This window comes from Podarcis pityusensis (assembly GCF_964106645.2).
Source record: "Podarcis pityusensis genome assembly, chromosome: 5".
Taxonomy (NCBI): domain Eukaryota; kingdom Metazoa; phylum Chordata; class Lepidosauria; order Squamata; family Lacertidae; genus Podarcis; species Podarcis pityusensis.
This window is the reverse complement of record NC_138032.1, coordinates 74,627,642-74,644,328: the sequence shown is the minus strand read 5'-3', so window position 1 is coordinate 74,644,328 and position 16,687 is coordinate 74,627,642. Positions and strand designations below refer to the sequence as shown.

General features: G+C 41.7%; 1 protein-coding gene across 1 annotated transcript in view; it reads right to left on the bottom strand.

Moving 5' to 3' along the window:
- The window catches only part of ANK3 (ankyrin 3), a 393,167-nt gene that overhangs the window by 353,157 nt on the left and 23,323 nt on the right, over positions 1–16,687 (bottom strand). Inside the window, exon 2 of the mRNA XM_081004830.1 lies at positions 16,387–16,425. Coding sequence (XP_080860956.1) covers positions 16,387–16,425 — 39 coding nt within the window. The remainder of the gene's footprint in view (positions 1–16,386; positions 16,426–16,687) is intronic.

The window sequence follows — 16,687 nt, the reverse complement described above, 5'->3', positions numbered from 1 at the left end:
TTTCTAACACATTGCTTAATTGCAGCCCAGTTTATATGTGAACTTTCAGAATCCCGGCGATGCAGATCTACTAGCAGAGTTCTATTTTTAGATCAAAAAATAACTCGCATAAGAGGACAACAGGGTAGGCCAAATGAAGTCTACCAGGACAGTTCTATTTATAAACACATGCAAGGAAAAGGAAGGAGGCATGGAGCCCATGTGGAGTGGAAAGGGAGAATTTCAAGAAGAACAACCCGCAACAAGTCACTTTTGGTGACAAAAAGCTAATGAGGCTGTCATGCACAGTTGGTGAAGAGCAGCTTCGTAGTAGACACTGGAATCTATGGAAGTAGCTGATTTGGATAACACTTAGGACACTCTGTACTTACAGGAGGCTCCTTTTTGCAGTTTGAATGGTTTCTGCTGGCACCTGTGTCATATGTAATCTGCTGCTGTGTGCTATTCATTTAACCCTGACTGGGGACAAGGTCTCTCGTTTGCTTTAATGAGCTCCCTGAAAAGATGGCACTAAGGGGAGAGAAATCCATGTAATAAATAAGTTTTCTTTTTGCACCAGCAAAAGAATATTGGCTTATTTACTTCATTCATTCATATCTACTAGATATTTTGAAAAGTTCTTTGCCTATTCTTTATAGGTCCAAGCTGCCTCCCTAGATATCATTGCCAAATTCGGAACAAGGGTTCCCAAGGTGTGGGGAAGCAGTTTCCTTCAGTGTTGGGCTACTGGGCTGCCATTCTGACTTTGCCCATTTTTTGACATAGGCATAGGCTTGGCCACCTATTGATCACCAAGCTTGGCATGAAGGTTCCTAAAGTGGGTGTGAGGGTCCTTGGTAATGTTTGGGTGCTGGGCGCCATTTTGAATCAAGATGGTAGATCAAAATGTGACTTTGGCATAACTTTGCCTGATTTTTGGCATGACTGATCCAAACTAAAAAGAAAAAAAACCAAACACTATCCATTTTAAAAACACAGCATTTTGGGGTTTCTACATATTCCTGGGCAACATCAAGCACTCCCCACTAGTATAGATATATTACACACACTATATATTTTTCTACATCTAAATTTTCACTGGCATTCCAAAACTTAATTCTTATCTTTGCTAACATATGAAAATAACTCATACTTCTCCACCCTGCAACCCCATTATATGTATTTTTACTCAGAATCCCACAAAGTTCAGTGGGACTTCCTTCCAGGTAAGTGGGTTTAGGAATTCAACCTCACTCATTTTAATTGAATTGATGATTCAACAAAAGATCTGAAAGACTGGCAAAAGTACATGTCTGATAAGGTTTCTTCTGCTCAGCTTTCACCAGGCAACCTTTTTAGTCTTTTTATTTTAATTAACTGACATGTTTTTCAACAGAATGACTACCTAGGCATAACCTCAGTTATTAATGGAGTAAAAGTCATTTGTTCGTAGCATTGCTAAAATTATCATGAGGCATAAGTAGCAAGTATAGCGTGTGTGTGTGTGTGTGTACGTTGCCTTTTCAAAATTATATTTTGAATCTATTCAAGCACAAGCCTGTGAATCTTGCCACCCAATCCCAATTTAGTAAACTGTGCCCCTTCACACCACCTACAATTTATACTGCAATTGGTTTTTGCGGGGAGAGAGAAGAATCCAGTCTCCATGCCTGTCTGGCTGGCATTGAGTAGAAACTAAATTCAGCTAAAAGAGTGTAAAAATATTTGACTCATTGATTCAAGGGCATGTGCCAATAACAATTAAGCAAGCTGAAAGAGACTGCTTGGTCTAATGCAATGTTGCACAGGTTTGATTCACTCAAACTTCTCTGTATTGGGAAGTTTTTGATATTTGATGTTTTACTATGTTATAATAATAATAATAATAATAATTTATTATTTATACCCCGCCCATCTGGCTGGGTTTCCCCAGTCACTCTGGGCGGCTTCCAAAAGAATATTAAAATACTATGATACATCAAACATTAAAAGCTTCCCTAAACAGGGCTGCCTTCAGATGTCTTCTAAAAGTCTGGTAGTTGTTGTTCTCTTTGACATCTGGTGGGAGGGCATTCCACAGGGAGGGCGCCACTACCGAGAAGGCCCTCTGCCTGGTTCCCTGTAACTTGGCTTCTCGCAGTGAGGGAACCGCCAGAAGGCCCTCGGTGCTGGACCTCAGTGTCCGGGTAGAACGATGGGGGTGGAGACGCTCCTTCAGATATACTGGACCGAGGCCGTTTAGGGCTTTAAAGGTCAGCACCAACACTTGTTTTTATATGTGCTGTAAGCCACCCAGAGTGGCTGGGGAAACCCAGCCAGATCGGCGGGGTATAAATAATAAAGTTGTTGTTGTTGTTGTTGTTGTGTTGCACATAGAAACTTATGTGTGGCTTCAGGGAGTTGGGCACAGTTCTTTAGCTTTTCCAGCAGATTCTATTGAGTGACTTAAAAAGAAGGAATGAGTTCCATTGCCAATAATTTAGACACAAGTCAGTCACTGAGCTATATAGCACAGGTTAACTAAACATTTTCCCTTCATGCACAAGGCCAATATTCCTGTCCCAATATGGCGCACATCTTGTTTGCTTAAATCTACTTCAAACAAACTATGGCTTTTATGCACATTAACAGGAAAATACCATTGCCTATAACGCAATGCAAGAGGTGGTATCCAATTTACGTTTTACTCAGAAATTAATGCACCAAACTTAGTCATGTTCATTGATTTCAATGGGTCTACTCTGAGTAAAAGTTAGTTGCCTACCACCCACTTTGCAGAATGGTTTAAAGTAAAAACAATCTCCCTTTCCTTTAGATCTTTCTGATTTTTGGCATTATTAATTCTTGTGCCCTCTCAAAATCCTTGAGTAAACACTGCATTAAGAAGGTGGCCAAGATATATACTTCATTATATAACAAGCCAGCTGGAAACCCTAGAGTAGCCCTAATATTGTCAGGCACAGACATTAAGATGTGGTGACCTTGACCCCACCTTTCAGTAACGGATACTTATTTCTATTGTATATTGTATTTGGACCAATACTTGCTTGTGAACAGTTTTAAACTTTTCTGTGCCAAATCAAAATTGTCAGGATAGTCCAGGTCCAAATGGTGGCAGAGTCCAGCTCACCTCAGCTGATGATACAGCAAGTACCTTAAGCAGTGTTTTATCTAAAATGAATTTTCATTTTATTTTCAGGTATGTGAGGGGTGAGCCTTTTAATGGGCCCTTAAAGTTGGCCACATCAACATTCTCTCCAGGTTTCTTGCAATTGCACAGCTCCGTCACAGAAATTATCAAATGCTATGCATTTATTTTCCAGCAATTTTCATGCAACTGCCAAATTTGGTCCTTCAATTTTTATACCTGTTAGTTCAATCCTTATAATCAAACAGAAGGCAACTTCTGGCTCAGACTGCCACAATGATGCCTGAAGGGTGGGTCAACCTTTGTGCCTACATGGCACCTGTGAAGGCTTCCAGGGGTGCCCCTGGCAGGTGCCCCAGACTCTAAGATTTCACTTTCTTTTTTAAGTAAGCCTCTAGCCCTCCTAGAATGAAAGTTATGGGACAATATGTGGAGGTACCTTCTAAGCAATTTCCGAGAAAAGAGAATGGTGTGGTTATCTTGTATATTTTTCCCCCTGGTACCGAGGAATGCTCCCTGTTATTAGACAGCAGTAACATCAGCCTCTATCCCTCCCTCCTCCTTTGTGTGTGATCTCCATAAACAGGACCAATAGGGCATAGATGAGTGCCCATGGTAAGCATAAGGTTGTCAGAGGCAATTGTCTAATTTGTGTTATCCCATGCTCCCCATAGCAGCCATTTTGTGTTATGCCACAGCAGCCATGGCAGCCATTTTGTGACTAGCGACCCCAGAATTCTCTGAAATTTAAAAATAGGCCAACTAGACCAAAAATATTGGTGACCCCTGCTCTAGAGTTTCTTTGCATGCATGCACCTATACATCCATCCGGTGGCAACACTTGAAAGGGGCCAGGCATCAGGGTGACGTTGGTTTTGCAAAAAGTAAACAAAATCGCAAGCGTGAGTATTTCCAGATTTTCACATCTTCACAAAGTTACAGATGTGGAAACTGACACTTAATACAGCAACAGCAAGCAATGAATCCCTGAAAGCATTTATATTTTCTAATCACTTTGCCTTTTTAAACAAATTCAATCAAGACAACTTTCAGCCTAGTTAGTAAGTATCATGAACATATTTTTTTACTAAATTTCACCAATTACCACCAATTTTTGTGATCATTTGGAGCTACAGCATAAAACCATATATACTCCTGTAAGTAAATGGTCAAAAAAGCCATGCATTTATCAACTGCAATATGAAAAATAGTGAACAACTGCTCTAAACCAGTCAAATTCAGTCCCATTCATTTCAATAAGCCCTCTATAATTCATGCTCAGTCCTCCTACTGAAGTCTTAGGGAATTTTGTCCATCTTATTTTCAGTATTCTAGACTGGCTCTTTAGAAACAGTTTACCACCTGATACAAATACTCCTGGTTCGGATGTCAGATTACAGGAGGAGGACTGTGACTGAATGCTCCCCCGCAAAAGGAAATCCTGTCTATAGCAGCAGTTTTACATTAGGATGCACTGTTTGTTCAAAGAACCTCTTGTACAAACACCAGGGCAGTAATTAGAATGCATTGGTTTTAACCCAGTAGCTCATTTGTTAGATTACTCTGGATAGCATTAGTGACTATCAAGAAATGTAAACCATTAGATAGCTTCTCTCCACATTCCCTAAAACCAAAGAAGAGTAACCTTTCAATGGATACAGAAAGAACTTTCCAGCTCAGCAATCATCTCTAGTTTTCTTGCAGGGAAATTCCCAGCACATTATCCAATGTGCAATTTCTGCATTAGATATTTGGCAGTGCATCTTAGCTTGCTTCAAGGAAAGATGATCATCAGCGGCCTTCAACACTAATGGCTATGCTTAGGAGGATAATGGAAAACATTAGAGGAATGGTATTCCATGGGATGCCTTTAAAAAGTTCATGTTCTGGAAACAGTATACAGTTTTATTTTGCAAATTGCTAGCTGTTTCCTGCCTCAATTTGTTTGGCTATGATATCCAGTTACAATTTAAGATTCATTATTGCAGAATGAAAGTAAACAGAAATGGCTCTTAGGTTAAAAAAATATTACACTTAAAGAAGGAATATTCCAGAGATTAATGGCTCTGGATGTACTAATTAACCCATACTGGTTATCCATCTCTAGAATGAACCTATGATCATGAATGGAGCAGCCACACACTTGATGTATTTGATATAATTCTCTCTGTGCGTTCACTTACATTTTAATTTGTGGTTGGTCATACAAATTGTTATGTGTTGAAGTTCTCACCCTGGCCACCAGGGGTATTGTGTATATAGTTTTCACTCAGGTCCACGTAAGTTAATTTAGGCAGGAAACCCTGGGCTGTTGTTGTTACAGTGTTGACAGCCGGCTGCCTATAAAAGCAGGCCGGCTGAGCTGTTTGCTGTTCAGTTCAGTTCCAGCTTACTTATAAAGAACTACAGTGGTACCTCGGGTTAAGTAATTAATTCGTTCTGGAGGACCGTTCTTAACCTGAAACTGTTCTTAACCTGAAGCACCACTTTAGCTAATGGGGCCTCCTGCTGCTGCCGCGCCGCCGGAGCACGATTTCTGTTCTCATCCTGAAGCAAAGTTCTTAACCCGAGGTAATATTTCTGGGTTAGCGGAGTCTGTAACCTGAAGCGTGTGTAACCTGAAGCGTCTGTAACCCGAGGTACCGCTGTACTTAGAGAAATCTCTGTGTCGTCTGCTATGTCCACCCACTACATAATACAAATGTTCATGGATGTGAATATTGATATAGAGGTCTAGAGTCCCTTAAAAGTGGCAAGAAGCAGGATAATGTGTGATATCAAGTGAGGCATATGGGATTCACTTCCACAAGTTTCAGTAATAGCCACCAGTTTGCACAGCTTTAAAGTGGGATTAGAAAAATTCACTGAGGATAAAACTATCAGTAGATCTTATCGTGTGGGGAACATGAACAAGAGAACGCTATCAGCATCATGCCTTGCTTGTAGGCATATGCTTGACCAGTCTGAATACAGAACTAAATAAGCTTTTGATCACATCCAGAAGAGCTTATTATATTCTTGGTATTTTTGGAAATTATGCAGTCCTTGTAGGAAAACATTGCAGAGAAGCAGAATTGCATGTTTTTGTCCTCCATGCCTTATTAGGTTTCAGTGGCTCTCTGAATGGTACTGTCATGCTAGCTCCAGCACTGAGACCCAGCAGTAGGCAACCATCAGAATTTTCCCCACACAAGTTATGCATGTCAGAAGAGAGAAAGGAGTAACACCTTCCCTGTAGGAAGAGCTTTGTTCAGGGTTTATAGTTCATTTAGGGCAGATGTGCATCTCAGGAGAATTTTAGGAAAGAGTTGTAGATTCTGCAGAGGAAGAATAGAGAGAACCCATGGGGAGAGGGGGGGAGACCACCTTCCACAACACAGGAAGCACCTCGAACTAGCAATGTTTGGCAATAACAGCTAAGAACAGGGAGTTGTCCACTGGCATCCTACAAATATCAATGCTGGATGCTAGCAGTAACAGTGATGCCTCTTACAAGGCTACATAGTTAAAGCTTGCACTGCAAAGTTAGGGCAAAAGATCAACCCAATATCACAGGTTTGCACCTGTAGAATTACTGTTTTAAATTTTACCAGACATGAAATGTATGATTGACTGCAACCTCTCTTCAGAAAGCATGCCTGTGTTGAGCTGGATCCAAGTCTTCAATCCAGGGTGTTGCCTTCTGGACCATATTGGGGGTTGTTGCAGATCTTTCTAGTCTCCATTCTGATATTTTATACTGCATGATGCCGGGCAGGAGTACTAAGATTTTAATTAACTGAACACATTTTTCCTGTGAGGTGTGCAATTGCTTTTCTCCAACATAGAAACCATCAGGTTTAAAATAAGTAGAAGTGAAATCCAGCAGTTGGCAGAATGAAAATTTTGGGCTCCATGAAGGCTATTGTACACACGTACACACACACACACACACACACACACACACACAATGGTTTTGAATAAGCTGTGATCACTAGGAACTTTTAATATATGCAACCTGTGCAGATCATTTGCTGACATCTGGAGAGAAAGCTCAACATGCACTGGGGAAATGACTTGAGTAGATTATAATAAATTGCAATAGGTGGGCAGGAATGAAAATGAAAATGGCCAGGAGACCAATTTAGAATAATCCAGAGTATGTAATGTGGAACTTTAAAAGTTTAAAAGAGTTTACTTTAGCAAATGACTTTATTCAGTGAACATACAGATGAGCTGAAACGGAGATATAATATTTACATTTGTTAATGAGTTCTTGATAAAACAAAACAGCCTTTGGAATTAGTATTTGGGGACAATTCTGCTGATTCATTGTAAGTGCATACAAAGGGATGTGATGCTGCAGAACTAGGCAGTTTAACCTCCAAATCCTTGCAGCTATGAAAACATGCAGGCACGGCTCTGAAAGAAGTTTTATACACTGACAGCTTTCCACATACTGTCCTTCAGGCCAAAAAGGTCATAACTTAATTTCAAGAGGCATTAACAAAGATTCCAGGGTTGGGCTTCCCTCTTTGATGGATGAAAGAGACTTTCAGTTTTCCTCATGCAAGATGCTAAACTACTTCCTAGGCAGGCGCACTCACCAACACAATGGTGCATCAGTGATGAAGGAAAACCATGGCATGAACACATTCAAATTGCAGAGACTGCTCCTCCAGGGCAAAGGAGGGCAATCTTTTTCTTCTGAAGGGTCACAATCCTGGTGGCGCAGGGCGCCAGAGCCATCAACGGCCAGAACTAGAGACAAAAGTGCTCTGGATTAACTAGAAATGGACCCTCAGCAATTTCCAAGTAGTCCATGGGGGAAAGGGTTGGGAACCACTGTTCTAGCCTGCATGACACATATTTTCATAAATCAACTTCCCCATTATGCAAGCTCAGGGAAAGGTGTGGCAAAGAGGTTTGAGCAGAGGCACACCTACTCCTTGTACAGTTGAATAGCTAAGGGTAATATTGACTAGAATCTTGGAAGTGTCTGGTATTCTAAAATTTTCTGCTGAACAACTACTGGATTGTGCTGATTGCAATGGGCACACCTAGGACTGGGAATGCTCTCCTTGTCCTCAGCTCACTGTTTCATTTAAGTCTCAGTGCCTGAGCTGAAAACCATTTACTTCACCCCCCCCCCCTTGCAACTAACAGAAAACTGTACAGCTATAAGAAAGTGATTACATAATGGATGTCTGGAGAAAAGCCCAGCCGGCATGGCCTTTCCAGGACAGGATTAATCATTTCTGCTGCATAGATGAAGCCATTTGTGTGTGGGGTGGGGAACGATGCTTAGAATTCAGGAGCTGTTTTGTGAAACAGCTGTTTCATAAACAGTGGAAGCGGATACAGGGAAAACAAGGCTGCAGTAGTTTAGAGGATTCCTACCCCAACTTTCCATTCACAGATCCACAGGGTGGCTGACAGTAAAAATTACAACACACAATTAAAACAAAAAATGGCAGTACAAATAAAACCAACAATTCGACAAGAGTATAAAAGCACGATGCCATTAGAAAGAATGGTGTGAAAAATACAAATAAGTTTCCAGTGTTACTAATTGCCTTCATTGTGGGGGAGAAGTGCAGGTTACAAAAAAATACATGGAACAAACTAGGATGAAAATGGCAGCCCTGTATCAAATTCCTTTCTCCACCTCAACAAATGGGCAGTTCAACTTACCAGTGATGTCAGGACACACGACTGCTGCTGGTGTAAGCGAGGAAAGACATATCAGAATATTGTCAGGAATCAGACAACTACAATTTGCAGATGGAGGAGTTCAACACAAGGCTGCAATTTTAGCATCAGCCCTACTTCAAGTCAAATGCAAGTCCTATGCATGTTTACTGGAAAACAAATCCACTTGAATTTATGTGGACTTGAATTTATGTGCCAAGTAAGTATGCACATAATTTCAGTTAGAGTATTGCACTCACGATTGAATATGCACTGTGGAGCATATTTAATTGAACTTTATGGGACACAATGCTAATCCATAGTTTAGCATAACATTAATGAAACTGCTTGTATTTGGTGGTTTATTATCTTGGCTTGTTTCAAAAAGCCATGGGCTCAAACTATCCACAGGTTGTTTCAGTCCAGACATGACAATAAACTGTAGTTAAACTAGCAAGCAGATGCTTCCCATTGCTACCTTGAACCCATGATCTTGGAGAAGGCAACAGGAAGAGAGCATTTAGGTCTGATCCTTGCCCAGGCTTGTTCCCATAGCACCAAACCATGGTTGTCTGTTATGTCACCAAATCCAAATTCAGAGATGTTCAACATGTGAAATCCGGGAGCAGGAACAGTAGACATACTTGGGCTTCCCCCTCCATGCATCCAGCATCTCTGGGCTTGAACTGTGTGGAAGGTGTTTTCTACAGCTTAAATTACAGGTTACTTTAAGTCAGGGTTGGGGAACCTGTGCCCCTCTATATGTTGTTGAATTTTAGCTCTCAGGATGATGGGAGTTGTAGTCCAACATTATTCGGAATGCCACAGGTTAGCTACTCTTGCCATAAGCTATTATGCTTTTGTTATTGTTGTTTCAAAGTACAGTTCCCAAAAATCCTAAATGTGGAATGGTTAAATTTGCTGATCTCCATTCAGTAGTGCAGGAAGCTAAAGGTCTATTTTGCCATACAAACTGAACCCCCACAAGTGGTCAAGTGCCTTGAATGCAGAGTTGACCCCATGCATTCAAACACAGCATTATTTTAAAAATACATTTATATGCAGTACTGAATACAAAATCAAAAGAGCTGTGACATTAAAGTATACAATATATCCCTTTTTAATAGCTTATAAATATTTTTCTTTCCCTTTCAACTTGATGCTATGCAGGGACAGATTTATGTATAGACTGAAGTAGGCTGAAGCCTTGGGCCTCTAAATCTAGGGGGCCTCGCCAGTCTGCCCGCTCCCCAGTGCCGCAGTCTCCCCTCTCCCAAAATTGCAAACCCAAGACTTCATGCGAGGACAGGGCAACTCAGACCCAGCAACTATGAGACTCAGGGCTAGCCAGTGGGGCCCAGTTTGAAGCTCTGGGGCCAACTTGGAATTTTGGAGATATAAATACAATCCATCTAGATTGCCCTGGTGCGGGGGCCCACTTAGGAGCAGCCTGTGGGGCCCAATTTGGCCCAATTGCTCCAACTGCCTTAAGGCCAGCCCTGATGAGACTGTGCAGGGGCTGGGCTGACAAGCACTGCCACTTCCAGGTCCCTGGTGTCACTATTCAGCGTACAGACTCAAGGACTTGTTATGGAAATAAAGGGGGGCACTTATTGGAAATCATTTTTTCACCTCTCAACACCTCTCCTCCCTCAAAACCCCGGGATAATAAGCCTTTGCACTTTTAATGGAGAAAGCTTGCAAATTGTATCCCTTCTGGTTTCTATTGGCAAAACTTGTTGCATTGTTGCAAGAAAGTGTCAAAATTGTATACCTTTGTACTTGACCGTGCTGATGGACTACTAACCTTTGAAAATCACATAAAATCAATGCCATAACCAATTCTTCCATTTCAATGACATGTTGCTTCAAAAGGAAAGGCAGACGGACATCACCTTCCTCCATAATCCTCTAAGCGAGAGGTCATGTACTCAACTTCGATACCACCCTCCTCCATAATCCTTGGGATATACAGTCAAGTACAGAGCACCCCTCCCTTGAGGGAACAATGAACATCCATTGATGGGTTTCCTGAGGCCAGGTGTTCCCACAGCCCATCCTCAGGAAGGCCAGAAGGCAAAGATATGCATAGATAGTTTTATTGTTATTTAGGTGGCAGGTACTTAAGGTGAATCCCTGTGACGGGGTGAGCTCCCGTTGCTTGGTCCCAGCTCCTGCGAATCCCTGTGATGGGGTGAGCTCCCGTTGCTTGGTCCCAGCTCCTGCCCACCTAGCAGTTTGAAAGCACATCAAGCCTCCGGCGGGAAGGTAAACAGCGTTTCCATGCGCTGCTCTGGTTCGCCAGAAGCGGCTTAGTCATGCTGGCCACATGACCCAGAAGCTGTACACCGGCTCTCTTGGCCAATAAAGTGAGATGAGCACCGAAACCCCAGTGTCATGACTGGACCTAATGTTCAGGGGTCCCTTTACCTTTACTTTTTACTTAAGGTGTTAGGAACTTGATCTGATAACTGGGGCAAGTTGATGAACTTGGGTAACCTCACGACTCCCCTCCCTCCTTGTGACATCATAATGATATATCAGTGATGTATCAATGATGGTTCTGGAAATGTATTCTGGGTGGGGACAGAAGGTCTTCAAAGAGCTTGTAACCCATGTTTGGGGTTCTTACTCTGTGTGGAGATCTGTTGTGGAACAATAAAGATTGTGGTCTACTGACCGCTGTTTTGCTCCTGTATTTGGCTGGAACTTCCTTCTTCTGCTAACCACAAAGACCTTCAAGGACTTTCGCCCTGATGAGTTGGGCTGTTGAGTATCCTCACATCCCAGAATTTTCCATCTCAGAATCCAGAGCCAGCAGGCCCAGAGTCAACAACCAGCTGCACAGCCTTCCCCAGCTCAAGGGTCAGGTCAGTAGTGGTACATGCTGCACTTTAATCAATGGTAGAGTGTGGGGGGGGGGGCAGCTGGGGCAGATAGACTAGGCAGGCAAGCTCTCCCAAGTCTCTTCCATTCCTTCTCTCCTCCTTGGTTTGAACAGAGCAAGGCAAGCACATGTGACTGGCACTGGCCTCACCCCTCCCAGGCAGAGAAGTCTATCTTTCACAGTATCTTTCACACACATCAACAGAGCCTGTTTGTGGCTGCAGCATGCACTGCAGATTGCCCACAGGCAGAGAGAGGCCTTTGGGATCAGGGAAGGCAGCAGTGGGAAGGGATCCTCAGAACTACCTGTAGAAGGCAGGAGGCCAGGCTGCAGGTTGGTAACTGGACCTCATCCTGACTCTGACATTAATGGGAAGGGGGAAACCAGGCTCCAAGCTAACAATCTTTTGCAGAAAATGGAAGAACTGGAATCTGTGTTTATGCTGCATTTTTGGACCCGTGTGCTAGTCATTTTCAAAAGGTCAGCAAAGCCCTTCATAAATCAGACCTGTTATTGAGTTCTTGTTCAAGTTTGTACAGTTCACTTCTGGATTTTTAAAGGAAAATTAGAGATGATTTTGATGAGCTTGAAAAACAAGCAAAAGCCACCTTGCCAAATGTCAACTACAAAACAAGGAGACGAAGAGGGAGGGAACGGCAAAGAAATGACAGAAGTGCACCTGATGCCTTAGATGCGCTTTCTTCAAGAGATAGGTTTAGGATAAAATCCTTTATTCCTATATTAGATGCACTTGAAGCCAATTTAAAAAGAAGTAGTACTGTGTACAGTGATGTTGCACAATTGTTTGCCATTCTTTCTAATTTGACAGCATCTAAACAAGAAATTAAGCAAGGTGTTGAACAGTTGATGGAAGCATACCCAAAAGATATTGACCTGAAACTTATTGATGAACTTTTGCACTTTCACCTGCATGTGACACAATGCCATAGGCCTACAGCAGAGCATTCTCTGTCTCATACAGACCTTTATCAAATTATATACAAGGACAAAATTCATATGGCCTTTCCTAATGTGGAAGCAATCTTGCAGCTATTTCTTTGAGAATTGTTATTTTGGCAGCTCCCAAATCGTTAATCTTTCCCGTCCAGCTGTTATCAAAGAAACAGAGAGAAGCCACCTTCTAAAACTCCTTGTTGATTTATTCTTAAACAGACTGTTTGCAATGTAGCCATATATCAGATCAATTGGCCTCTGGAATCCAACCAGTCCCCCCTTCGGGCCCTAGAGAGGGGCTGCCAGACATCCATTTAGCCCTTTCTCTCACTCATAATAAAAAACTTTTTTTTGCAAACAGTTATATATATAATATTGTTTCCAGTCTTTCTGACCAACCAACAGTTAGCTCCTGCTTCTCTTAATCAGGGAGACTATTTCAGATATTCCATAAGTGCATAGTGGGTAGACGCCATTTTGTTCTTTGTTTTCGTCTTTAACAGGCATTTCAAATCTTAAAAGAAAAGCGGCTGTGAATAGGTCCCAATTATATATAAAAGTCCATCTGTACTCACTTTTTGAAGAGCAATTTAGGTTCTTAATGAGGCTTGGCATGCAATACAAATTGTTAATGTTAGAAGAAGAAGAAAAAACATACCAAGCCCCTCCAGATTCCAAACATCATGATGAGGATCTCTTTGAAGTTCGATCTTTTACACCAGAGACTGTACATACTGCAGGTTTCCCCCCAGCTTCGTCAGTTCAGAGCGTGTCTGTTTGTTTTTCAAATCTTTATATTTTCCCAAAGATACGTCCGGCTATGGGGTGGCATCGCAGCAGTATCAATCCGTCCTTTGCTCCGTGACCCAGTGCCCCTGCCATCTGCCACATCGGCAATCTGGGGCAAACCGTGGGTCATCGAGACAGTCCTCCCCTGCCCTGGGGAGGCTGCCAGGGCTAATTACCCCCATATCGGCCCTGAATTATCGGAACGGCTGGAGTCCGATTGTGTGGGAGACCGCCATTTTCCACCACCGGAAACAAGAAGCCACTATTTCTTAGCCTTATGGTCACTAACTACTCAGGAGAGAGGAGTTTTTCAAGACTCAAAAGAATTAAAAATGAATTAAGAGCCACAATGTCTAAAGAAAGGTTGTCCGCACTGAGCATTCTGTACATTGAAAGTGACAAACTTAGACAAACAAATTTTGATGAAGTTTTGGATGATTTTGCTATGAGGCAGGCTGGGGGGGGGGGACATTTTAGCCTTGCTGTATTTGATGGTTGTAGTTTACTTCTTAATATGTATTTTAAAACTGACTTTTTAATGACAACATAATGTAGATTCTAAAAGTGCCACACTGTCAGGTAATCATGGTCATATTATTTACACTTCCCAGGCAATATAATTTGTAAACTCAAGGTGTGTGTTTTTTTAAAGATTACAACTTCATTTTCCTAAAAATTAATGCTTATACCACAAAAGGTTTACAAAATTGTTATTGCAAAAGTTTTTCAGTGTTAATTTTATGCATTTTTATAAATCACCATGGTATTTAACAATAACATCTTATGTCCTTTACAGGAGAAATTGAGAATTGCAGAATTTTAAATACCCGTCATCATCCTTGGCTTCACTCAATTTTGTTTATAACACTCTTCCATTTTCTTCTAGTCATGAGGGTGGGGGAAGGGGAGGGGCCTCACAAGTGGAGTAGTCTAGGGCCTCTCTTCATCTAAATTCAGCCCTGATGCTATGGCTAAACCACATCATGTCTTGCTACAACTTGATTAAAATTTGGCAATGCCTCTAAGGACCAGGTAAAATTACATTGGAGCAGAGCTGGCCCACAGGCTACCTGCTGATCACTTTTTTCTTAAATCATTGTAACTGGTTTATCTGCAGCAGAAGAGAAAGTCTGAAGAAAAAGACAATCTGGCAACCTTAACATTATTCATTTTCCATCCCAGTGCGCATCTTCCATTGTGATTTTAATTATCTACCGTATTTACTAAGTTCTACAAAACATGCAAAGCAATACCAAGCCTTATCTTCTTCTTTTTAAAAAACACCTTTTCAAATAATGATTTTTATCTCTTATAGAAGTCTCATTTGCATGCTGTTGAATGCAAAACAAGGAAATTTGTCTTGCCAGGATTTCAAAAGATTATTAAAAAGCATGACACTGATCCCTGCTGATAGTTTTCAATCAGTTTTTAATACACACACACACACACACACACACACACACACACATATACACACCATGTTAATAAATCAGAACTCAATACACTGAAGATTCCCACAGGTTTAAAGACCAAGATGACTGAAAGGATGGATGAAAATATTTATACTTCTTTCTTCTCGGATGGAAGCATCATGAGCATCAACTGCACTTGTGGGATCTCAAGCAGAAACACAGCAGACCATCACTGATATTATCCTCAGGCATTAGCCATTTTGATGCAGCGCCCATGAAAGGTCAACATGTTGGACTCTTTCAGATCAGCTACAACACTTTTCTTCTGAAGCAACGTTTTAAGACCTATTCTTTTAAATTGGTTATGAGGAACCTGTGGTGCTCCAGATCTTTTGGGATTCCAAATCCCTAGCATGGCTAATGGTTGGGGGTGGTGGGAGTAGCAGGCCAACAATATTGGAAGGGCCTCAGGTTCCCCATCCGAGCCATGGAAACAATTCTGTAATTGAAAGTAGTCATTCAATATAAGGACCTTCCAGTTCCATGGCAGCTCAAGCCTTGCATGGGATGTAGGGAGTGTCCTGTCAAAGCAGAGAGCAGATAGGCCCAAGGGGCCCTGCTAAGTGAGGAACAGAAAATGTTTTCTCTGCAGGGAGCTAAAGCCAACTGATACCTTACACAGGCCAACCACACATGGAGTGTGGTAGACTCCACCTCCCTGGAGATGCTGGCTGGCTGGCTGGTTAAAGGTCCCTCGCCTTATTTTGCAGTCTTTAATTTCTGCATAGCTGGAGAGATAAGACGATGAGTCCCCTACTTAACCACTGAGTCAAAGGGTAGTGGCTCAGCAATATTCTCCAGCCAGGAGGCCTCCAGCCAGGAGACATCAGCCTGGCAGTCAAATTTATTTGTTAGAAACCAGTATTCTTGGCCATTCTACCCCTTCCCCCAAGAAGTAGCCTGAACCTTGTTCTTTTTTTATTCCTCCCACAAACACTGCAATGTCCTTGGGTTGTGGGAAATGACAAGTACAACACAATGGACACAGTTCTTTAAAAACACGTTTTAATCCCACTGAATTTCAATGGAAAAGTTGCTCTTAACTTTATTCAGTTGAGATCTGTGGCCCAAGTCGTGCTTTATTTTGCCTGGATCATGTCCTATATAAGGAAGGGAATTTTTTTTTTCATTCTACACTTAAAGAGCATATTACACTGTTGTCAAATAGAGAAGCAGAATATGATCATTCCAGTGTTTTAAGAATATAAAAGTTGCTTTAACATGTTTTGATACTCCATCCAATCATCTCTACACACAACTTACTCTGTGGTCATCTGGCAGGTGTTGACCAAACTGCAGGAGGCAGTGGACGACAGGAGTGCTTGGTGTGCTCTGGTCCATGGGGTCACAAAGAGTCGGGCATGACTAAATGACTAAACAACTTAACAACAACATGACCTATACTACTGAGATGTGAACGAAGAGAAAAAACAGTCACTTAAAAGAGGACAGTAACAAGCATATTTTCCTTTTTATTTTTTGCCTACCTTTCGAGAGCTTTGAGGAGGATGGTGCCTGTGATAAACCTAAAAATAAACAAATAGAACTTTTAAAGAATGTAAACAAACTTAAGTCAACAGACATCTTGCTTCTGAAGAAAAATGCAATTTAACATGGAAAATAGCAACAAGCAGGAAAAAGTATCTAATGAAGCCCTAAGCAAACACATATACAGTGGTACCTCAGGTTAAGTACCTAATTCGTTCCGGAGGTCTGTTCTTAACCTGAAACTGTACTTAACCTGAAGCACCACTTTAGCTAATGGGGCCTCCTGCTGCTGCCGGGCCG